We start from the raw sequence: 26268 nt of genomic DNA, 5'->3' as shown, positions 1-26268 counted from the left end.
GTTAAACAGGGTGTAATTATAAGTTTGTTATAGTTCAGTAGCGCACTGCAAACGCAGCATATGTGAAAGCACTATAGCGCGTGCTGCTCCAGTACCGCACACACACTGCAACACGCACCGCAAACGCACTGCAAACGGAGTATGTGTGAAACGGGCGTTACCGGTAAACAAAGACCAAGCTCCCGCGATCTCATTCCACAACACTGAATCCATTGAATTATTCCTTGGTATCGCTTCTGAACAACTCCGCCAACTAGAGCGCACTCTCACGGCTGTAGACGGTAATGTTTTCTCTTGGTTCATCTCAGTCAGAATTAATTAATTTTGATATACAAGTCGCACCTGACTTTAAGTCGCAGGACCAGCCAAACTATGAACAAAAAGTGCGACTTATAGTCCGGAAAATACGGTATATGAATAGTTAGTTAATTTATTTAAACTAACATTAACACTGAGCAATACATATACATACAGGCGCCGGCACGATCACTTGCATTTAACTTAAAATACTCAAGTAATTTTTTTGGTCATACAGATAAGAGTAATGCAAACTGTAAAGGGTCTACTTTTATTTTTGTAAACTCACAATAACAACAAAATGTTGTGCTTTTGTAAAATAATAAAAAAAACAGGATGTGCTTTCTGCCGTCCCGGTCTCAGTGAACCGAATCTCAGTGTATACTTGCCTCACAGACATTAGAAATATATCTTTAGAAACCTTGAAATGTCTACTTTTGTATAAAATGTATCTGTATAAAACATGCATAAAGGAGCGTCCACAACTGCAGAGATGAAGAGTCGGCCTTGTTGACTTTGGCTAATCTCTGCAGCCGAAAACACAGAAAACATTATCAATAAATCATAAAAATTTGACAGTCTCTTATCCATAATCATTACGTTTGCCAGTGCGCTTTGGCAAGCTTTATGCGTGCGTTTGAGCGTGGATTAGGCTATGTATTATATAGGCAATTAAAGGCTCATTATTATGATCTATGGCTTATTAAGATAAACACCTGATTAGTCGACTAATCGCTTAAATGAACGACTACATTAGTCGAGGGCAGCTCTACTACACTCACTGCCTGTGGTCCCTGGATTATGTTCATTTCTGATGCACACTTCCCGTTGTTGTTCTTCTCTGTAGGTGCTGTATCATCTGTTTGAGGAGTACTCCAGTGTGGGTACGATCACTGTCACCGATGTGTTCCTGGGTATCGTGTGTTTCCTGGTGGTGTCGTTGGGTGGTATCGTGGTGGGCGCCATCTACGGCATCCTGGCGGCCTTCACGTCACGGTTTACCTCACACACCCGTGTCATCGAGCCTCTGTTTGTCTTCGTCTACAGCTACATGGCTTACCTTTCCGCGGAGGTGTTCCATCTGTCCGGCATCATGGCGTAAGTGATCGCTTACTGTCCTCTGTAGAGCTGCTTTATTGTTGAATTGAGTTTTACACAATTGATTAACTAAATTGAATCAACACTTTTTTTTTTGGCTGATACCGATTTTAACAAACAACTATTGGCCAATTCTGTTACAGCTATTTTGCTTGCCTATTTGAACTTTTATCATTAAAATTGATTACTAGATAAAGATTAGCAAAGCTAATAGATTAGTGAAGTTCAAAAACGCATGCATTGAGGTATACAAGCTTGTTTATTGCTGTATCATCAAAACATGTGGATCCATTTAACATTCAACAGCCCAACATTATAAGAGAGGCACAAAGATAAGAAAAATAGGAGGTTATTTTTTTTTCTATCAAGCTATTTATACTGACACTTTTTATTTATTTTTTTGGCAAGTCTTTAATTATCTTAAAAAGAAAAAAACATTGTATACAACAGACAAACAACTACATACTTTAATATTTAAATTAAATTATAAGCGTCGGGTGCCTTTTGCAGGAGACTGAATTGCACAAGCTTTTTCTGTTTCTGACTAAATGATAAAATCTATAAACGGGGCCAGATTAAACGGGTCAGAACTGGTATTTCTCCCATTTGAAAACATCCAGTGATTTAACAGCATGTTGCTGACACTTGATATATAGTCTAAAGGCGTTTGGATTCACAGTGTCTTCGAGGCTCGTAAGTAAAAGGCTGTCAAAGCTCGGTCAATACTCCGGTGCTGAAGACGGCTCTCGGTTTTTATGACCTGGTGGATGATAAAAAGAGTCTGAGGCTCTGACAGGCCTGGAAACAGCAGTAATTCACAATGTGTCTCAAAGGTATCAAAGCCGTTCCACCTATTACAACAAAACGATTTTAAATGGATAGTTTTGACTAGGGCTGGGCAGTAAAGTTAATAATTATTTAACTGTTCCAATTTTTGGGGTTAGTAAGATTTTTTTTTCCTTTTGAAATGAAATGAATACTTTTGAAGAAATGAATACTTTTGTTCAGCATGGATGCTTTAGTTTAAACTGATAAAAAAAAATACATTTATAATGTGTATTTCATATTAATGCTGATCTTTTGAATCCAAGAATCCTGATATTTTTTTTTTTTTTTTTTTTTTAGCACAGTTTTCACAAAAAAAATGTCAACATTGATAATAATTGTTTCTTGAGCAGCAAATCATCATATTGAAATGATTTCTGAAGGATCATGTGACACTGAAGACTGAAGTAATGATGCTGAAAATCAGCTTTGCATCACAGGAATAAATGACATTTTACAATATATTCACATAGAAAACAGTTTGAAATTGTAATTTATATTTCACAATATATTACACTTTTTACTGTATTTTTGATCAAATAAATGCACACTTGGTGAATTGTGAGATATAAACTCAAAATTACCTTTATCCTCTGCTTCCATGGACTCCTCCTGCAGAACAGAACTGGCAAACACCCAAATGGTCTATTTGGCAGATGCTTTTATCCAAAGTGACTTGCATATCAGTTTATATATCTGAGAATGACATTTGCATTGCTTGTGTCATTATCTACTCTTTAAACTACAGGACTTTGATATATGATATTTTGCCCTGCTGGATAATTTTAATCATTTTCGACCCATCTAACCTTCCGTTCTTGGCAAAAAATACTTGTGTGCTTTTGCCTCTCATTTGTGTTTAATTATCTATTACTCATCCGCCTTGAACAAGATTTTGGTGTTTCGGAGACAGCTTTGAAGTGTTTTAAATCCTATTATACTGACCGTTCTCAGTTTGTTTCCATGGGTGGTTTCAGGTCTGAGATTAGCTCTATTTTCACTGGTGTTCACCAGGGCTCAGTCTTGGGCCCTCTGCTCTTTAGTATTTATTTGTCACTACTTCGTCATTTGTTGCAATTGCTCGGCATTCATTATCACTTTTATGCTGATTATACGCTGATTTATATACTCTCAAAACTGATGAACACCCTGATCTTGATTTTCTCTCCGGCTGTATTTATAAGATAAAAACATGGATAAGTCATCATTTCTTGTGTCTGAACTGAAGTTATGCTCAATGGTTCCCGTCATCAAATTTCCAAAGCTGGTTCTCTTTCTTTGAGTCTCCAAGACAGAGCCATCAATAGTCAAAATAAAGCGAGGAACCTTGGTATTTTTTTGATTCTAGTCTTTTATTTTATTATTTTGTACAGTACAGTACAAAGTTATATCATCCTTTTTTTAAACTCAGAAATATAGCAAGATATAAGATTCAAGATTCTCTGTAGCTGAAAAGCTGATACATTTCTTTGGAATGTCTCAGATAGATTACTTTAATGCCCTTTTAGCTGGAGTTTCTAAATCTAGGGCTTTGACGGTGGCAGTTTTTTACCACCGTGGTGGTTAGGGGGTTGTTTAAAAAAAAAAAAAAGTGTTTATTTGAGCAATTCCATCAAAGAAACAACCCACTAAAGCCTGTAAAGCATTGAAATAAATATCAGTAAATATTGGTAACTTAAATAATATAACAAAGTTAAATCTATTTTAAAAAACAACAACTTTCGTTTTATATTTCCACACAAAGACACGTGATATAGCCTTTACAACCGCTTTAAATCGAACTTGTTGGTTGTTCCTCATACATGCTTAAGATCTATGGGTGACGGGGCTTTCTCTTCAAACTCTGCCTTTTGAACTTCGGGAAGCCCAGACCTATGCATTTTTTAAAGGTAGACTTAAGACATTTTTTTAAATCAAAAGTCAATGTCAAAAACATGAGGCATAAGACATGAGGACACCACACAGCCTTGAATGGCATATTGCTCTTATTAAAAAGCACATTTATTTTGTTTTTGAGCTGTGAAATATCCTATTATGCAAAACATTACTCTTAAATGCACGCCTCAGTGCAGTCACAGGAAGTGTTGGCACAGGGTTTCCCTTTTAAAAGAGGAACGAGGAGTCGCCGCCTTACTTGCACATGACTTAAATTATCAACCCTGATAATGTGATCCAATCAGAGGTCAGGTCACATGACCCGGTTCACTTTAACTGCATAATAGCAGGTCATACGGCGTCATAACAGGCGGCGATATTTAGTCATTGAATCACACATCCATAATAATGTAGTTTTCATATAAAATCGAGTCAGTTCAGCTAATTGTAAGTTGTCATGACCCGTCGATTTCCTGTAGCTGGAATCAGATTCTCACACGTCAAGCTAAATGAGGGTATTTGAGATGTTCACTTTCAAGGACGTATGCTAATATATTTAGATTAATTATTGAAAGTTATGCAAATTGCTGGTGTGGAGAAAATGTTAAGGTCCTGTCAAAATTCATCCACCCTTGGACCCCAGAGTTCAACTGCCTGTAGGACTGGGCAATAAACTGTAATTATGACAGAAATGTATTACTATTATACAGTAAAATGTACTTCACAAACAAACAAGTTATATTTACATTCATTCTCGAGGATGCATTTCATTCTCCATTAATGGTATGAAATGAATATTGTGATAAATATCAAAATTGAATGTAATGGGAAAATGGCCTTTTTGGCCATATCGCCCACCCCAAACTGGCTTTTCAAGCTGTGCTGGTGTAACCGATCCGATCAGTAACTTTGGCGAATCTTCTGTTTCCAGGCTAATCGCATGTGGTGCCGTCACACGTCCCTACGTGGAGGCCAACATATCCCATAAATCCCACACCACCATCAAGTACTTCCTGAAGATGTGGAGCAGCGTGAGCGACACACTCATCTTTATCTTCTTGGGAGTGTCGACAGTGGCCGGGCCGCATCGCTGGAACTGGACCTTCGTCATCATGACTGTCCTTCTCTCACTGGTGGCTCGTGTTCTGGGTGAGTAAAGGGACGCCACAGTTAGAGTCAGGGCTTAACATTAACTTTTTAGCTCCTCAGGCACTGTGGCTAGAGGTTTTCCAAAGTTACTAGACACTCAGCATTTTCACTGGCCACAATTTTGACATCGACACCATGGGGGGAAACTGCCATATATATGCCTTATAGCCGGTATATTAGGCTGCTGTCACTTTAAGTCCTGACGCACGGATCCATTATTCTGTTACACATGCGTTTTCTTTCTCAATTGTTTATGTTCACTTAAAACACAACTGACTGCGTTTACGTGAATACTAGCCAAGACTGGCATTTTGACATTATTTTGTGTCTATATCACTGTTTAAGGGCAATAAGAAATCAATTTAGTTCTGAGAAGCGGCTTTATGTGCGTACACTTTGGGTGTTAGCATAAAATCTGCGGGAATCAAATTATACGCAATACGCGCAATCCCTGGGCGAAATTCAAGTCCTGTAACAGCAACAATAATCATGTGGAGCGAATGAAACGAGTGAGTGAGGAGAGGCGGGTTTTTGTGTCACTCGCTGTCGGAGAGATTAGAGAGAGGAAGAACAGCTGGTATCCTGTATCTATTCTGTGGAAAATCAGTATTGGAAGCGTTTAAGATATTTCAGCATAGGACTGGGCGATAAAACGATAACGATAATTATCGCGATATAATTTTTCTCGATAGAACGATATGAAGAGTTCGATAAATGTTCGATAATGTGTATGCGCCAAAAGCGGAACTTAACTCATTTGAACCGTTTATCCGCTAGGCTCAAAGTCCAAACGGCAGCGCAGCGCGATCTCACTAGAGCAGACGCGTTTACTCTCAGATCGCTCTCGGTCACGAGATCCAATGAGAAGCGCTTGAATTCAGCGAAGAACACACGTCTCAGTGATTTACACCAGTGTAAAGGCAGATGAAACCGCGCTGACGAACAGGAGAAACACTGAGCGCAGCGATACAGTCAGAAGGCTTTTCCGTCTACAAAGTCCCATATTTACCACGGATTTACTGTAACGTTAGCCTAGTAATATTAACTGCACCATGAAATGTGGGATATACATATTGAATTGTATTATATTATTAATGTAGACAATGTATTAAAGGACTAATGGAATATAATTACAGTATTTAATAATGCATTTAGGCTACTGGTTTTCATAAATACCATAGAAACCATAAAGTAACAATTTGCCATGATAGTGGGGTGCTGTAGGCTATGCCTGGTGGTTATCTGTGGTTATCATGATCTAAATGCATGATGCTGGATGACCAATTGTTAATTTTAATAAAACTCAAACAGTCAGAATATTACATTTTACCAAATAAAAATGAGCACATGCAGAAACTAAGAAATTATGTTTTCTATTAAGATATGTATTTTGTTAAGGAAAAATGACAAATGTTTGAATGTTCTAACTCAGATTTGCGAATGTTCACCTGTTTGGCGAGTGTTTGTCATGATGTGTTCTGACAATAAAGACTAGGCCTAGTTTAAAACCACAATTAACGCTCTGGTTTCTTTTTGCTCCTAACTTTCACTTAGGAGCAAACATCTGGCTTTAAACTTGAAAGAAATTAAGGTTTGACGTTTATCGTGATAATTATCGATATCGACTGATATAAAAAAAATTATCGTGATATTTTTTTTTTGGCCATATCGCCCAGCCCTTTTTTTTTTACAACAATACATAGCACTTATGGCGCTTTTCCACTACACAGTACCAGCTCGCCTCGCCTTTGGTTTTCCACTGTGTAAAAGTTGTACCGGTACCTGCTTCCAGCTACTTTTTTTCATATCACCTTCAGCGAGGTTCTAAGCGACCTGAGGCGATAATATAACGTGACGTGTAACACGGCAGACTGCTGATTGGTCAGAGAGAATCGTCACTATTCACTGCGTCATCATTGCACGCGCCAGACGGAGTATCCTGAATAACCCCGACATTTTTTAATAGTTTTGCCAGAGATTGCGTGACATACCCATTACTAATATTATGTAAAACAGCATACACTCGATTTCCTCCATTGCCCTGTGTGTGTGGGCAGCGGGTGTGTGTCGCGTCGATATGACGACCAGGTACTATCGTTGAGGTACTGTCTGCGATGGAAAACGGAGCGAAACGCGAGCCGAGACGAGGCGAGTCGAGCTGGTACTGGTAATGGAAAAGCGCCATTAGTTTATTATTTCAGATGCCTTTTTAAAAGACTACAAATGAAAAATGTTTAAGCTATATTATATATAAAATTCATCCCGCCAAAGTGGCTAGTAGAAGTGTCTGCGTTACACACCACTGCTGAAATACACCCGCATTTGACGTGTTGGTGTGTGTTAATGTCAAGCCCTGGTTAGCGTGACCTCCTGAAATGTGTTTAACAGCAATAATTCACTAGATTTGAGTTACACTTGTCACTCACAGCTCATATCTAGCATGTCTAACACCAGTATCTGAGGTGTGATTGTGTGTTTGCGTCATGGCTTCAGGGAAGGTCCATCGTCTTTAAGTAGTTCTGAACTAATTTTAATAAACTACTTTGATTTTAATTAATGTTATGACCACTTTTCTAATTATTACTGTTTGCCTAATTAAAGAAACAGGTCTGTATTTGATTTATGCCCTAAGGAAGTGAATGTTGGCACACTTTTTAGTGCTTGTTTAATTAAACGTTTTGCTTGATCCATAGGTGTAATCGGCTTGACCTTCGTGATCAACAAGTTCCGTATTGTGAAGCTCACCTGTAAGGACCAGTTTATTGTAGCGTACGGTGGACTGAGAGGAGCGATCGCCTTCTCGCTGGTCTACCTGCTCGACCCTGTGCAGTTCCCCATGAGAAACATGTTCCTCACTGCCATCATCACGGTCATCTTCTTCACTGTATTTGTGCAGGTCAGTGTCCAGCAGCTCCAACTCTTCTTCCAGTACATAAAGCATGTTGGTATGTTTTTGATATGGGATATGGCATTGGCTCACGCAGCATCAGCATACTTTTCTATATTTGATATGATACACATTGTATGTATGTATGTATATATGTATGTGTGTGTATATATATCAACATTCATAATTTAGTTATATTATTCTATATATAATATGTATATATATATATATATATTCTGCAGAATTTCAAAAGAAAAAAATCGTTAATCACGACTAAGGTTCTGTAGATGTAATCATTCATCTTCTCACAATATTACATAAATCTTTATACACTTATTAATGAATTTATAATTACACACACACACACACACACACACACACACACACACACACACACACACACACAACTCAAAAAGGCAATGCACAGAAAAATATATGAAATATTGTGAGAAGATGATTGGTTACATCTACAGAATCCTAAATTTGACTAATTATGCTAAAAAATTGTGGAATTCTGCGGAATGAATTTGAAAATGGTAATCAATGAAATTCTGTGAAATGGATTCAACTATGATAGAATGATTATCTCAATGCTAAATATTTAACGTAAATGAGTGCACTGTGTTTGGTAGCAAAATCATGAATGTTGGAATTAGTAAAAAAAAATCATAAATTGAATATGTGGAATTGTATTTAATTTAAGAACTTCTTCATGCAGTGTGGTGGATTATGGAACGGTCTCGTATGTTTATTTGCGTGTGCGGTTTCACCATTTCTCGTCCCCAGCTGACGGCTCTTAGGGAGCTGCGGGAGCCCTGACGGCCTGAGATATGCATGAGCTGCTGAAAATGGCAGTGGTGAAAGTAACCCTCTTCATTTATGTTTTGAATGATTCATATCGTAACACGAGTCTTTCTGCTTTAGTGGAAGCAGTGCTATAAAAGAGCAGGACCGGCGTAGACTCTGTGTACGGTACACAGCACACGTGTGTGTGTGTGTGGTAGATTTGCTGATGGATGGGGGCTGATGTGTTTGAGTTGTGTTAGTGTATCTCGAGTGTTTTAGTGTCAATGCATCATCATCAGGTTAAAGATGCAAACGGCTTCGCTGCTCTGATCTTCTCTTGAGTGTTTGTGTGATACAGTAAATCCCTTACGTTTGAATGCGTCACCAAGAGACACAGCCGGGTGTTTGGTTTCTCTGTACCAATGGCGATTTACTTTGGAGAATTCATCACAGTGGAAGGTTTCAGGAAGTTTCTCTTCTTCGTGGAGGAAGAATGTGTCTCTCCTAGGCTTTGTTCTGGTGTGTTGAAATCAAGTGGTATCAGGTTTAGAAGGTGTGTCTCTGTTCACACATTTGAACAAGGACATAAGGGACAGTATCGATTTGCAAGGTTTGTGTTGCCCTGTTTGTGTTTTATGTTTGTGAACATCTGTGTTGTGACGTGTGGTCTTTGTGTAGTCAGATATACATTGACCCCTACAAGTATTTAGACATTTTTATGCCACTTTTCAAAATGTATGACTGCATTAGAATAATCCAAATATCAAACTGAGGCCTTTTTTAAAATTAAAGACAAAACGTTCTTAGTAAAAGAACAGTATTATTTTTTTATTATGATTTTATGTTATAATTGTTTAACTGTTATACAGTTATACGTTTTTTATATTTATTTTAATGCAATGCAGTGAATTAAATACACTTTTAGATATGCCTATTTGGGCATGCCTTTAGGTGTAGACCTGACAATACTGCTATCCATTATTTTATTTATTTATTTATTTTATTTAATTTTTGCAATGCATGTCTATTGCAGTGACTTTCATGCAACTTTAGGAGCACCATTTGGAGCCACTTGCCTGTTGGGCACAGATCTGTGTTTCTGTTGTGCTTGACAGTTGTGCTATTTTATTATTTTATTTTATGCAGCGACTTTCATACAATTTTAGGTGGAATATTTTGTGCATTGCACATGGCTGTCGATCTGTTGTTTGTCTCTCTGTCTGCAGAGTTTGTGCTGTTCACAGGCAGTGTTTGCAGTGTGACGGTGCGACTGCTGTTGCTGCATGCGGTGTAGCCTGATCTCTGCCAGCATCTGACCTTGAGGAAAACCCCTCGACTGCAGTGTAGTAAACGCTGCAGTCCCAGTCCCAGCCCTCTGTCCGTCGTGTTGCGCTCAGCATAGTTGCAAATCATGCTCGGGACAAGTGAGGACATGCTATGAGTTACAGCTCAGTGTTGAAGGACAGGAGATCCCGCCCACTGTGTGGAAACGCAACCGTTTCCTAGTCATGACTTGCAGTTCCTTCAGTGGTCAGGATGGTTTACATTTTTTCCCATCAGAATTGGAACAAATCCCTTTATTTATATATATATATATATAGACACACACACACACACACGTTACACTGCAAAGATTGATGAATGGAGCTGTATCGATTGCATTTGAATAGGACCGTCTGTAAGCATGCATCAATTTCCCCTCCGCTCTCTTTGTGTTTTCAGGGTATGACCATTCGACCTCTGGTGGACCTCCTGGCAGTGAAGAAGAAACAGGAAACAAAGCGATCCATCAATGAGGAGATTCACACACAGGTTCGAGTTTACTCCCATTTGTGATTCACCAATATCTCAATGTTCTGCCAGTCCCAAACACATTCACACAAATCTGTTCTTAATAAAACTAGCTCAGCTTGTTTAGTGTTATTTATAATAATTGACATATTTGGTTGACTTGTTTGGGTCTGTGGAACATCCAGTACTGCCACTGAAGGTGTTTGAGCGCCACCTGCTGGTTGTGTGCGCTGATAGTCACAGTTTCATACAGAAATGCAGCTTGATATTTTTAGAGTGACAGGAATCAGAAGATTTTAAGTCCAAAGGACCAGATGAATCTCAAGAAATCTGTCCAGAATATTTCCAGGTCATATAAAAAAAAAAAAAAAAAAAAAAAAAAAACTATAGTTATATTTTGCATAAAGAAAATAAAGCCCATTTTTGGACAGTTTTTTGTTTTTTTGCATTGTGACATTGTTCATGAGAATTAAGCACATTCTTTTAACCATTATGCAGAAGTAAAAAAAAATATTAATGCAAATCCAACAAATGCATTCTCATTATTATTTATGCTTTTTCAAAAAGTAAATTGAAGTAAAAATCGACTGTAAAACAGTAATGGTAAATGTATTCATGAGAATCTAGAGAGAAACGGCATTAAGAATTATATACATAGTTATATTCTCAACTGTGATAATAATCAGAAATATTCCTGCAAATCATATTATACTGATTTCTGAAGGATCATGTGACACTGAAGACTGGAGTAATGATGCTGAAAATACAGCTTTGATCACAGGAATAAATGACATTTTACAATATATTACAACAGAAACCAGTTAATTTAAATTGTAATAATATTTTAAAATATTGCTGTTTTTACTCTATTTTTGATCAAATAAATGCATATATGTATAAAATATGAACTTGAATGTTTACAAAGTCTCCATCCTCATGAGTTTGATGTGAATGTTCGGCAGAACGAGCAGGTTGCTGTCTGTACGCCAGACATGAGCTTGGATCCACTCCACTAAACTCAGGACAGAACATTTTGCCCACAAATTGGCATTTATTCACCACTCATAAAACTGATTGTTGCTATGGAAACACCCATTTGCATGGGCGTCTCATCATCTTTGATGCTTTAAGTGATTGGCAGAAATCTCTCTGCTGTCCACTTTATTGCTCATTGTCAACATCATATTCAGCTGTAGCTTCTGTTTGATATTTAACTGACAATCTGAGCGTTATTGCCAGATATTGTCGTTTATGTTCACTTGATAGCGTGTACATTTGTCTTTAGTTTCTGGACCATCTGCTGACTGGCATTGAGGATATCTGCGGACATTATGGACATCATCACTGGAAAGACAAGTACGTATAAAACTCAAAAAGTCAAATTTGGTGATTTTAAGTGATTTTGTGATTATTTAAATTCTAATGAAATCATAATGACTCCTACATCTGGTGTTTGATGAAGAATTTAGATATGACATTGTTTTGAATGACTAACGTCAGTGATGTTTAGCCATTCAAATCAGACATGTTGTTAGTATATTTGGCCGAGTTCAGTCTTTTATACTGTGCTGTTGTTGCTGCTGATGAAACCCCAAATGCAAAACTCGAATATTGTCAAAAGGTTTTCATAAGCTGTAAGCCATAATCATCTAAATTATAACAAATAAAGGCTTGAAATATCTCACTTTGCATGTAATGAGTCTATATAAAATATATTAGTTTCACCTTTTAAGGTGAATTACTGAAATAAATGAACTTTTGCACCATATTCTAATTTTTCGAGTTTCACCTGTAAATATGTACGGTATATGTGAATAAAATGGATCAAACTATTTGTGATTTTCCTTTCTAAAAAATATATCTCAAAAATATATATATTATTTTAGGTGTGTGTGTGTGTGTGTGTGTGTGTGTGTGTGTGTGTGTGTGTGTGTGTGTGTGTGTGTGTGTGTGTGCCACATTGATTTCAGACACAGTTTCAGTGTTCACTCTGCCACTAATGTTACTGGAGGCAGGGGTTTGTGATCATATCTAAAGCATCACCTTTTCCTTCTCATTTCCAGACTGAACCGGTTCAATAAGAAGTACATAAAGAAGTGCCTGATAGCGGGTGAGCGCTCCAAAGAACCGCAGCTGATCGCCTTCTACCACAAGATGGAGATGAAGCAGGCCATCGAGCTGGTGGAGAGTGGAGGAGGATCCAAGCTGCCTTCTGCCATGCCCTCCACCATCTCCATGCAGTGAGTACACACTAGTGATGCTACGTTCAGAAACCAATCGTTCTTTTTGAACGAATCTTCTAGACGAAACGAATCATTCTCGTTCACGTAATCCATTGACTCCTATCTCTCGTCCACTGAAATCCCTCCCTCCGCAGCAGTACGGCGCATGCGCAGCTCAGTGAATGTTTATAGGATGTATGGATAATGAGTTTTTCACTTTGTTTTCCAGGAACATCCAGCCCAAGAAGACTCCTCAGGACCGAGCTCTGCCACAGCTCTCAAAGTCCCGAGAGGAAGAGATCAGGAAGATCCTGCGCACAAACCTGCAGAGGACCCGCCAGAGAGTGAGTCAGCACTTCACTTCACACTTCTTATGTTTCATTCATCCGTGAGAGTCATTCAGATCACACCAGATTGTCTTCTGTGTTTTCAGCTGCGCTCGTACAACAGACACACGCTGGTGGCGGATCCGTTTGAGGACGGCTGGAGCGACGTCCTTATCAAACGCAAGAAAATAATAGAGATGGAAAAGAAGGTTTGACGTTAACGATTGATTGATTCATCATTGGATATGAAAAAATGATCAGTATTAGCTTATTAGATAAGGTGTATCGTTTCCAAAATCTATCGATGGCTTTATTTCAATTTTGTGCATCTCAATTAATTGTTATATTGGCAGTATGTAAGTCACTGTCCACCAAAACTCATCTCAGTTACACGTAAAAGCCACTGATAGCTGGAATGTGCTTTATTAATCATAATAGAACGTTAGCATTGATGGTTCATATCTCGCTTCTTCCAGATCTCCCAGATGAACAATCACCTCACTGTTCCAGCGCCGCCTCCTGATTCCCCGACCGTCGCTCGAGCTCGACTGTCTTCAGGTGAGCGGACGCCTTCTCTGCTGGATCACAGATATACGACTTTAGGATCTTGTTGTGTCTCTGAAATCTTTCTCTTCGGTCCCAGGCCTTTCCACTCAGTGAATGTGCGGTTTATCATTCAGGTTTCAGTTGTTGCACAGCACAGCGCCCCCTATTGATTCAGCAGATTTAATCAAATGCATAACTCTTTATGTTCAACACAATCAAGCCATATACAAACATCTACCAAGTTATTATTACAATTAAATTGTGGTAAATGGATATTAGAGCAGACACTATAGTGAATTACTATGGTTTACAATAGTAAAAATAACTAGTACTTTGGCATAAACTATAGTAACAATGGATAGAATCAAGAAATGCATTATATTGCAATAATCAGAGAACCATCTTGAATACCTTATTACAGTAAATTATTTATTGTTATTAGTAAATTGCATAAATGAACTGTTTCCACTGTAACAAATATTTTTTTATCAGTATTTTTGTCTTATTTTCCAGTAGAAATACTTTAATGCAGTTAAATAAGCACAATTTAGTAAGATTAGACTATTTTTTTAGAATGTTAATAAGATTAGACTTTTTTTTTAATGTTAATTGATCAATATTGGGGGGGGATCTTGTTTTAAACATAAACTTTATAAAATTTTGTTAGATTTATTTATTTATTTTTTGCTTCCAGCACACAAAAAAATATTTATAATCCAGAGCCAATTCTATAATTCACTGATTCTTGAGAGTCGGGACAAAACACGTTTTAAAAAACTTTTTTTTTTTAAATACACACTATATCAATTAGAGTTATATGCTTCTGCAGAGAAAGGTCTTAGCTATTTAACCATGTAAAGGAACAGGTTCTAAATAAAAACACATTTTTAACAAATTTACATGTTTCCCTTCAGAACTGGATTTGTGTCAACTCCGTCAGACACACTAAAAAGTAAACAATTTTATTTCTTCCAATCCAACAAGAATCTAAAGTTCTGAAGTATATTGTAATAGTGTTTAGTTACTCTGATATGTAAAAAAAATACAATCTATAACCTTAAGTTGTGATTTCACACTATTCTGAAAACTCAGATTTCTAAATATTTGCATTTTCAAACTTTGATTTTAATTTCAATATTGTAAAAACAAATTCCTTAAATAAATAAAACATAAGAGGATTTAGATCAGATGGTCCTTTATTACAAAAACAACATCAACTGAAGGAAGAATATTTTTTTCCCCAAAAGATTAACAAAAACATACATCCAAACGTCGAAGATCTGACGGTGTTGACTAAAAACTGACGGTGTTGACAAAAAACTGACGGTGTTGGCGAAAAACTGACGGTGTTGGCGAAAAACTGACGGTGTTGACAAAAAATATGTGCATTGCTTATTAGTGAACAGATGTGCTTTTTAAACACTACTACTAAAACTACTCCTTGTTATTAGAGTATTGAACTTACTGTAAAGTAAACTATAATAAACTTATTGGACATACACCGTTTCCAACTATTTTAAATTACACCGTTTCCAACTATATAAAAAAAACAATAAGGGAAACCAGGGGCCGTGATAATTTTTTTGGGCCTTATCGCCCAGCCCTACACTGGCTTCTCATTTCTCTATCTCTGTCTCTACATATATAAATATATATATTAAAGTGCTGGCAAAATTACCCGTTACACAATAATAAGCAGACCACTGCCTGCCCATTCTCTATAGTCAGATGCGTATGGTCAAATAATGTAATGCATGCTATGTATGTGCATTTATGTGTAAATAAAACCCTGAAATAACAGTTTAACCCTTCACTATATTCACAAATAATATTATATTCGCACATTATATATTAACATTTTCGTTTAAATTTGAGTATTTTTGTTATGTTTTGTAATTAGCATTTTTTTTTTTTTGGGGGGGTATATTTTTAAATATACTTTTACTTAGCTTTTTTATTTCAGTTTGTAAAATGCTGATGAAGGAAAAGGTTTTGTGTGATAGATCTTCCCTCTGCTCTGATATAGACCCTCAAGTGTGGGGCACGAAGGCTGTCACAGAAAGCATCCCCACCATTAAAGTGGACCTGGCCTCCCCTCAGAGCCCGGACCCCGTCAACGAGTTCGGCAGCAAAGCAAGCCAGCCGAAGGAGAGCAAGGAGGACGGCGGCCTGATGATGAAAGCACCCTGTCCTGCGAAGGAGAAGAAGGAGAAGGACAAAATGGCGTACGAGGATGATGATGATAAAGAGCCTCAGCGACTCACGCGCTGTCTGAGTGATCCGGGGCCCGCCGCCGAGGAAGACGAGGACGAACCCTTCCTCCCCTGAGAGACTAGATCTCCTGGAACATGGAGGACAGATTTATTTTCTATAGGAAGCCAAAACGAGAGAAACGTCAGGAAAACCAAACTGTTGATAAACCAAAATAAAGAAAATGAAAGGGAGCGATCAAAAATAGCCATTTATTTTTTCCGCTTGTCATTGTTCTTTTTATTTTAAGCCCAAAGGCTTGTTCACACCAAGCACGATATTTAAAACGATATTATGAAAACATTAAAAATATAGTTTTAAAAATCATTCTAAATTTAAAAGGATAGTAGAGTCCACACAACGGTATAGTTAGAATCACTTTCAGAACGATTTAAACATTCTGATAATAAAACATTGACCAATTAGCCAATCAGAATCCAGCAGACTTTAAAGAGCTCGAGTATTGATAATTGCAGAGTATAAACGAGAACGTTATTGTGCATTGGTGTGGACGATAATATAGTCAGGCATGTGATCAGCTAAAGACAAAAAAGAACGAACACCCCCCCCCCCCCCCCAATTATTTTCATTAATAATTGTAATTAAAAAATACAAATATATTTTATTGAATTATTACATGTTATTAATATTGTAAAATGTAAAGATAGAGTATTTAATAATATTAATATATTGCATTATAATAAAACATGTTATATAAAATATAGAATTGTTATTGTTGTTATTATTATTAACAACAATAATAATATTTTTATTTTACAGAACAGTAAAATTACAGTACTAATATTTATGGTTGCCTTAATTTCTTTGCTTTCCAACATTAAACCAATTGAACGTTTATTTTGGTGGAAAACTCTTTGTTGACAACAACAGATTTATAAACTCTCCGGGAAGTTGGTCGGCGCACGTTGCGTTCCCAAATGCAAATGATAAGCGTGGCGAACACAACACGAGCACATGCAGAGTAGCATTTACACTGATTCGAAACATGCAGCGCGCCAGACGATATACAGTATATTTATGTAATCACAACTGAAGCGATTTGAGGATCGCACTAAGCCATAGAACATTCTCACAACCATGCAGTCAAAACTCATAAAGTTACTGGCGAGTTCAACCGTTTCAATGACCCTGGCTAACATGCTAATAGTCTGCCGCTGTGAGATGGGTCCAAAATCTGATTGGTCCATGAACACATGACTTATTATAGCTGGTCACATCACGCCTGGTGTGCAAGTGTCACTCGTGTCGGCAAGTAAAGCGGCATTTACTGTGGAATTATAATATTCTGCACGATCTATGCATGACCAAACGCTCGCACTGCTCAGTCTCGCTCTATATTCAGGTCAGACGCTTCTGTTGGCGTTTTCAGAGCATTGGTGCGTTTTCTTCTTTCTTATGCTTTGAGTTCGTTCACATAAAATGGCGCTATTGTTTTTATCACTGGTTGTTTTACCTCTCGAGGATTTAGACCCGTTTATCAGGAGCAATAATATGAAACTGGCCACATTAGGGCCTTTCTTATGTTTATCAGTCAGATGGTGCATATTTACTCCGGCTAATTATTTTGTCGACGCGCTAACCACTCGTGGAAGATCATTGATCATTGGTCATCACGCCTTATTTGCATAACAATCCTGAGAAACGACTAGAGACTCGCGGAGATTTACTTTTGTAAAGACTTTATTTTACACCAAAAAGTTGCATGACCAAATTGATTGGTTGTGATCATGTATCTTCTTTTGTTTTCTTAGCTTATACTTTATATAACAACAAAGATAATTTTAATTTAATAATCTTATTCCCTTTAAAAACACTTAAAGTGCTTTTGTGACCAGTCACGACCGCTCTGAAAAAGATCTGGACCATCGTTTTCACAAAGCTTGATTTAAAGGAAGAGTTCATGCAAAAGTGGCGAGATTGTCATTATTTATTCACCCTCATTTCATAAAACACAACAATATGCTGATCCCCCCCCCCCCCATGATATAGAATGTATCTTGATTCTTCACGCAACTCTTTTTATATTGACCTCGTCTGTCCATCTCCAAAAAAAGCACAAAAATATTCCAAGTGTTCTGAAATTGAGAATACAAGTCTTTATTATGAAATTAAAAATTTGTAATTATGACATACCAAGTCATAAGTTTGAGATTAAAGTGGACAAAAATTCGAAATTATGAGATAAGTCATAATTATGAGATAAAAAGTCAAAACGGACACACTAACTCATAATTATGAGATAAAAAAGCAAAATTATGACACTAGGCCAGAATTTATATAAAAAGTGAAAAATGTCAAAATTATGAGATAACGTTATGTTGACAAGTATGACAAAATTGTTTAATTATGAGATAAAAAGGCAAAATTACGACACTCTAAGACACAAGTATGATATAGGCTTAAATGTGGAAATTGACAAAAGTCAAAGTTATGACGAACTAAGCCATAATTGTGTAAAAATTATGTGGTAGTGGAAATTACAACAAAAGGTCAAAGAATTAAGTCTAATTATGAGTTAAAAAAAGGCAAAATTACGACACTAAGCCACAATTATGTAATAAAAAGTGGAAATTGACAAAAAGTCAGAGTTATGATGTATGAAGCCATAATTGTGAGTCAAAATTATGATATAAAAAGTCATAATTATGTGATAAAGTGGAAATTAACAAAAGGTCAAAGTATTAAGTCATTGTGAGATAAAAAGTTTAAATTATGAGATGGTCATAATTATGATATAAAGTGGAAATGAACAAAAAATAATCTAAGCTATGACGTACTAAGTCATAATCGTTGAGCTTTAAAAAAAATAAGGTAATGACATAAGTTGATTGTATGTCATAAATGCGTCTTTTTATATTGTAATTATGACTTTTGTCAGAATTGCACATTTTTTAATTTAATTATTCATATAGTTAGTCATAATTATGATTTACCAAAAAGCTGCTTAAATGAAATGTTTGCGTGAATTCGTTGGACACTTTCCTGAAAGTCTTCCCCCACAGCTCAGCCCCCACACACACACACACACACACACACACACACACACACACACACACACACACACACACACACACTCCTGCCGGTGGTTAATGCTGGTTGGTAGTGTGATTGTGTCCTGAAGAACTACACACAGTCTGGGCTCTTCTAAAACCTGTATGTGGAATTATTCCCTTTAAAACCTTTTGCACCTCCAGAATCAAAACTCTCCGCAATCTGGCCGGCTCTGAAGGTGCATTGCGTATTTTAAAAAGAATAAATAATATATCAAATTCAGAGGCTCTTTAGCATGCACAAATAGTAGATTAGCCTTATTTGAATCTAGATGTGGTGAAATCATATCTATATATATTTTAGTTGAACTATGGTCCATAGATGTCTATATTCTGCTTTGAAGAATTACAATGCTAACTGACCAATTCTTTAGTGAGCTTGTTTTGCCTTTGACCGAGAGGATGTCCTCTCTTCTGCCTTTCTTCAGTGTCACGCGTGTTCAGTCACGAGACTGGTGTGTGTGTGTGTGTGTGTGTGCTTCAGCTGCTGGGTTACGTCTCGTCTGCTCTGTTCACGATGTGAGCGTAGAACAGAGGACGTGTTCCCGGGCTCGATGTGCAACATGGACTGCCGTATTCACACGAGTGACCCGCTCCAGTAAAGACGACACGGGGAAACATTTCAACCAATACATGACATTATTTACTCAACCTTATTTTGTTTAAAACTGCATGCTTTTATTTCCCAGAGGAGCATCCTTCGGTTTACACAATTGTAATTGAATTATTAGTTTAAGTTTTATTATAGTTCATATTTTAAATTAGGTTTTATTTTTACTAGTTTTTTTTTTGTCTTGATAGTTTTTTATTAATTTCTATTTTAGTTTATTTTCCTACATCAAGTTTAACTCAATTAAAATGAGAAATATTGCTGAAATGAAAAATTACTTTTCTTTTTAATGTTTTTAGTTAACTTTAATAAGCCTGTTTGAACAACATGAGGATGATTAAATAATGGTATCATTTACATTTTTGGGGTGAAATATTTATTTAAACTGAACTGTCTTTGACATGAAGCTGAATGCCAATGATGAGTTTTTGTTTTAAAGGTATTCTGTGTATTTAATAAGTTTGCTAGCTTTCATATATTTTCTGCATTTCGTGTTTTTTTTTTTTATTGCTTGGCACTGTAGTGTCATTTTCTACTCATATTCACCATAAAGCCTTTTTATATGATGTTCGGTTCACGATGGTTTACTTTTGCTTTGCATAATTTTGCCTTTATTACGGTTTTATCATGAAGCACACGGACAATTCTGTGAGTTTACATTATTTTGTCTTTTTTTTTTTTTTGCATGCTGTAACTTTAAAGCTGCCGTTCATCTGTGTGTGTGTGATCATGCAGATTCAGATGGGATTTGTGCCTCATGCTGTTTATAATCATAAAAGCTTATTTCTGCTTTCAGGTTTGATCACTCATGGGCTTTTGTCTCTCACTGATGCTTATCGTTTGACTCCAGACACTTTAATGGCCTGCGCTCACTCTCATGTTATTCGTGACGCCGGGAAGCGACTCGAATGCTGACTAACTAATGTAAAAAGACTGAACAAACCTGTTGATCTCTGAAATGAGTGTGTGAAGCCACTTTCACGTGATTTTAAATGTCCAGTCAATGTCTCATCTCATTGTGTCTGGTGGCGATGCAACGACTGTACTCTTCAACTTGTGCTTCTGTTTCAGGGTTTATTCTGAGTGAATGTTTGACTGAAGGACTGTAACATGCGTACTGTTCTTAAACTCGACATGAAATGACTTTATAAAGAACATTTACTGAAATGTGCATGAATTATGTGCTGTTATTTATTTCACCAAAAGACACCGAATACAAGGCAACATCTGTTCATCTGTGCTGAGAAGATCTTGATAGTATAATCGTGAGCTTTCATCTTCATAACTTCATAATGTTCTGTTTCTAAACACAGATGTAGCCTACAGTCTTTCCTCGTTAAATATGAGGTTGTTTGAAGCACAGAACCTTTCAAACATGATCACAGCAATAATTAAGCCATTCATTTAATAACTTACTACGGCTTTACCTCTCTGTTTGGTGTAAAGCTCATGTAATATTAAAGGCTGATTTGAAATGTGTTGATTGCTGGTTTTTATATGGATGTTGAACCAGGTTAACTCATAGGAATTATTATTTTACTGGTCAAAATGTCACCAGTTCTTCAACATCAGCTGCGTTTGTCTGTATGTTATTAATCAGCTGTCGTATAATCTATTAATGTGAATCACTGTCGTTTGATAAAGTGCATCATCATGTATTTGCAACAAAATGTTTATTTTAAATACAAGAAAAAAATATATCACAATATAAGATCTGAGATATCATCTGCAAATGTCAAAGAGTGTACACTACAAGGATTCACTGTATTTGTCAAGTCGCCTACAGCTTCTGGGATCTAACATTTATGGTTATCAAAGATACACAAATAAAGTTTTAATTTGCTAAAAAAGCATCAGTTTTCTCTTTCATTTGAATTCTGCAACGGGTTTCCTCACTTTTTTTAAGTTAAGTCAACTGATCACTTTTTACAGTGGTAATCCTGACGTACTACAGTAGTAACCTTATATACTGTAAGTAATACATGTAAGTGCACGTACTGTAAAATAAAGTGCAACCCAAATACTTCAAACACAGTTAAATAACGCATTTTATACTAATTTAGACTCATTTGCTCCTTTAAAGTCACATTCTCTTACTAATTTCTCCCAGCTTGATTCTGAGGCTCTCGAAGGGAGGTATCATGAAATCCAGCACTTGCTTGCTCGATCCTATTCCCATTCGTCTATTTATATCTCGCTTTGATGTTATTTTGCCCTACTGTCCTCAGTATAATAAACGAATCATTGTAGTTTGGGGTTGTTCCAGGTGCATTTAAAACTCCTGCTGGAACTCCTGTGCCAGGAATAGAAAATTCTCCCCTGGCCGACTTTAACAATTTCCACCCCATTTCAAATCTTCTGGGTTTTTTTTGTTTTGTTTTTGCAAAAGTACTAAAACTCATTGTTGCCTCTCACTTGTGTGACCACCTTAGAGTTGGTAATGTCTTCGAATCCCTTCAGTCAGGTATTCGTAAATTTCACAGAACTGAAACGTCTCTGCTCAGGGTTGACAGTGACTTGTTGATGGCGTCTGATTCTGGCGCTATTTCTATTCTCATCCTTCTTGATCTCAGAGCCGCTTTCGATACTGTTCATCATAGTCTTTTACTTGCCTAGAAAGTGCGTTTGTGTTTCGGGGACAGCTTTAAACTGGTTTAAATCCTATTTTACTCAACTGTTCCCAGTTCATTGCCACTGGTGTTCCCCAGGGCTCAGTTTTAGGCCCTTTCTTCTTTAATATATTTGTCACCACTCGGGCATGTGTTGCGATCGCTCAGCCTTCATTATCACTTTTATGCTGACAAAACTCTATATACTCAAACCCTGGATGTTTGCTTGCTTTCTGATTGTGTTTCTGAGATCAAGATATGGATGAATAACTAATTTCTGAAGTTTGAGTAGTAAAACGTTACAGTATGTTACTAGGTTCCCCCTATAACTACTTTTCTGCTGATGGTAGGCCTACAGTTTTGAGAAACCAAGACATTTGAGGAACTTTGGAGTAATCTTTGATGCCAGTCTTACATTTGATCCTTATATACAGAACACTATTAAACTTCTCTCTCTTTTTTTTCACCTCATTGCGTCCTATCCTAAATGTTGTTGTCTCTCGGATTGCCTTCTGTAATGCCTTTATAACCGGAGTAGGCCTATTCAAATCTACACTTAACACGTTTCAACATGTTCAAAACTTGCCCGGATCCTGGGCATGCAATCATATCTCTCCTATTCGAGTCCTTGCACTGGCTCCCGTCCCGGTCAGGTTCTGTATTGATTTTAAAATGATGACGCTGACAGCAGAACATGGCCTGGCTCCACATTATTTATCCGAGTAACTCACTCCTTACTTCCCAAGACTGCACTCTTCACAATCTAATCTGTTGGCTGTTCCTCAAACACACTTCAAATCTACGGGCGACAGCCAGGACTTTTTCTTCTTACGCTCCAATTCTTTGGAACTCTCTTCCTCCTGAACTTAGGGAAACTCAGACTTTTGGGATTTTTAAAGATCAAATCATTTTCTTATGAATCAACACACATTTTTTGTAGACTAGTGTATGCTTTTTTCCACATAAAAAAAAAAGCAGTTTTTTCCCCCCAAAATTTTCCCCAATCTTTTTTTTTTAAATATATATTTCTTTCTTCTTCTCTTTTCTTACTGTCGTGTCGATATATTTAGCTGTATTGTCCCTATTATTTTTGTGTGATGTTGTTGGGCTGTGTGTGTGCTAAATTGTCAATAAAAACAAACAAAAAAGACTAGTGTATGTTTGCTGATTTTTGTTTTTTATTATTGTATTAATTGTTTCACTATTTGTTTATCTTCTTGTGTACAGCTTTGAGAAGTTATCATCTTCAGTTGTCGCTTCATGTCATTCATAAATCATCGTGGCCTCATGGGAGAGTAAAGTGTCAATCGTATGCTCACCTCAGAATCTCACAGGAAGTATTGGGTCATCCGGTAGCCTATTTTGCAGACTGTCTCATGAATACTGTGAAGTCGAACATACTTCTCTTGTCACATGCTGCTTTAGTTTGATATAAAGAGATGCACAAGCACGACACGACCAGCAGAGGCCGCTGTTGACACGGCTCTTTCTGCAGGTGGAGTCCGACACAGTCCGACACACAGTCCGACACAGGTCTGAAACTCTTTACAAATGATTGATCAAATGATTATTTTAACAACTGATCAGTAAAAGGAGGCCTTTAACCTTTGAGAAATGCATATCATCAGCTTCAAAGGGTCAAACTTCATTTTATGAGCTATATTTTCTTTTATTCTTTTCTTTATTTTATTAGTTTGCACCCATGTTTTTTAAATGCAGTTTTATACCTTGATGTATTATTTCCTACCAGTAACGACTAGATAGCCTAAACATCAAAATTCAGATTTAGTCTAAATTAAGATCATTAAGTCACGGCTAGTTTTTGATAACTTTATAAGAAATATATAAGATTATTTTTCTTACAGTATAAAAAATTGAGCTGGATAAAAAGCAGTCAACGCATAAACAATAAAATGGAAATTAGATTATTTACTTACTTTCTCTCAGGGTTTAACATTAACTAACAAAAGCCATTATACGATTATTTCAGCAAGATTTCACATTTGTGTTGTTGAAGACAACTAAACTATTTAGACTACTAGACTAAAAACTAACTAGAAATAAATAGCCTATAGGCCTGCTAAAACCGAAAAGTTAATAAAAACTAAACTATACAGACATATATTTTTTACAACTATTAAAAATGGCAAAATTACAATAACTTTAACCAAAATTAAATGAAAATATATATATTAATGAACATTATTATTAGTTAGGCTATGTATTACAGTGTACATACATTCGATGTGTTTGAAACGACCTAAACTTCATGTTAGGCCAATTTAATGTTAGATATTAATTTTTATATATAACTAATAATTTCAAAGAAACCTGGGCTTTGTGCATCTGATGCTGCTTACTGTATGTAATCGCTCTGTTTTATCATTTCATATTGTTTTGATGAAGGACTGTGACACTAAAATACACCAGACTGACACTGTCTCTCTTTCACATTTATAATCCTGATGTGTTTGGGTCTAGACCGCACGGCAGCACTTTCGGCCACATTAGTGTTCATTTATTCTTGTTTGGATGCTGTTAAATTGCTCCAGAGAAGCCGAGGAGTCAATCTTGATGTGGCTGTGAGATTAATGTGACCTATTTGCATCACGATATGCTTATTTGCCCCAGATTGTTCTTGAGTGCTGAGATAAGTGTCTTTCTGTGATATTTGGATCCTATTACTGAGATATTCATATGATGAATCAGGCAGTTGCATCTGCGCCAATAAGCCTAAAATTAAAGTCTGCATAGAGTGTGTATTTTATGCTTATTGAGCATTTGGGAAATATTTTTCATATTCATGCCCAGAGAGAAAACCTTTCTGCTAGACACTTTTAATTTCAGTGTTTTAACGTCATACACACTCTGGAGAAAATGAGGAGGAATCATGCAGTGACTTTAAATGTTACACTTATTCACACATTAACATTGAATAGTGAGCATTGCTATTTTTTCTCAATGCAGAATCACTAATTTGGATACTTTGATATTTAAAGTCTCAAAAGCTTGTGCATGTGAGAACATGAAGTGAAGATACTGTCTCTACTCTCCAACATATTTGCAATAAAATAAATAAAGCATTATTTTATTGTGAGGTTTTGTAGAAACGGTCATTTACACAGCGTCTGTTCTCTGAATCTCCTATTCATCTGAATTAAACATCCTGTGTGTTGGGAATAAGAGTATTTCCCATTAGGAAAGTCCAGTAAACAGCCGTCCCGTGAGACCGAAACCATCAACACCGAATGGAAGTTTTCTGCTGCGGATTGCACTGTACTTTTGTCTTGACCTTTGCTGTAACTAACTTAGTTTCTGCTGCGGTCGGTGTTTTTTCTTAATGATCTACACCGGATTAATCAGGACCATTCGTCTTATTATGTTCCAGGAAAACTGTCCTCTGTCTCCGTCCAGTTTAATTGGAAAATCTGTTGAATTTCTGTATTGATTGCTGCCTTGGTTTGGTGTTGCTTATTCACTTTAAACTTGTGAATCATTTTGTTTTGCTAAACCAAGTTAAATCTAGACAAAGTTTAAACATTCTCTCACAATAAGCAGAATATCAGCAATGCAACAGAAGAAGAAAAGGTTATATAGAATCTTGCTTCATATATAACCTTTAATTCATTATTTTATTAATTAAACAGCACATATTGTCACTAGAATTTTTTTAAATAACCCATTAAACATGAAAGTATTATTGATTATACTTATTTATTGTATCAAGCTTTTGCCGTTTGATTAGGTCTGAGAACTGTGACTGATTTGTTGTTTGATTCTCTTGGTGTCATGTCTTGATGTAATGTTATGTTTCTATGTATTTTAGAGTTATTTACTACTTATGGACAGCACTTTGGTCCATTTTAATGGTTTTGAAAGTGCTTTATAAATAAAAGTTGAGTTGAATTGAGATAGAATAATTTCTC

At 36.6% G+C, this 26268-nt stretch overlaps 1 protein-coding gene across 1 annotated transcript in view; it reads left to right on the top strand.

The window, feature by feature from the left end:
- slc9a1a (solute carrier family 9 member A1a) overlaps window positions 1-16619 on the top strand; it is a 46041-nt gene extending 29422 nt beyond the window's left edge. The window contains exons 4-13 of the mRNA XM_079626497.1: window positions 1145-1395; window positions 5027-5244; window positions 7938-8140; window positions 10640-10729; window positions 11994-12064; window positions 12772-12948; window positions 13160-13274; window positions 13364-13465; window positions 13733-13814; window positions 15829-16619. Of these exons, the coding sequence (XP_079482623.1) occupies window positions 1145-1395; window positions 5027-5244; window positions 7938-8140; window positions 10640-10729; window positions 11994-12064; window positions 12772-12948; window positions 13160-13274; window positions 13364-13465; window positions 13733-13814; window positions 15829-16130 (1611 nt within the window). The 3' untranslated portion in view covers window positions 16131-16619. The remainder of the gene's footprint in view (window positions 1-1144; window positions 1396-5026; window positions 5245-7937; window positions 8141-10639; window positions 10730-11993; window positions 12065-12771; window positions 12949-13159; window positions 13275-13363; window positions 13466-13732; window positions 13815-15828) is intronic.
- The last annotated feature ends 9649 nt before the right edge of the window (window positions 16620-26268 follow it).

This window comes from Phoxinus phoxinus (assembly GCF_949152265.1).
Source record: "Phoxinus phoxinus genome assembly, chromosome: 10".
NCBI lineage: Eukaryota > Metazoa > Chordata > Actinopteri > Cypriniformes > Leuciscidae > Phoxinus > Phoxinus phoxinus.
Note: the sequence above shows the minus strand (reverse complement) of the source record. Positions and strands in the feature narration are given on the sequence as shown.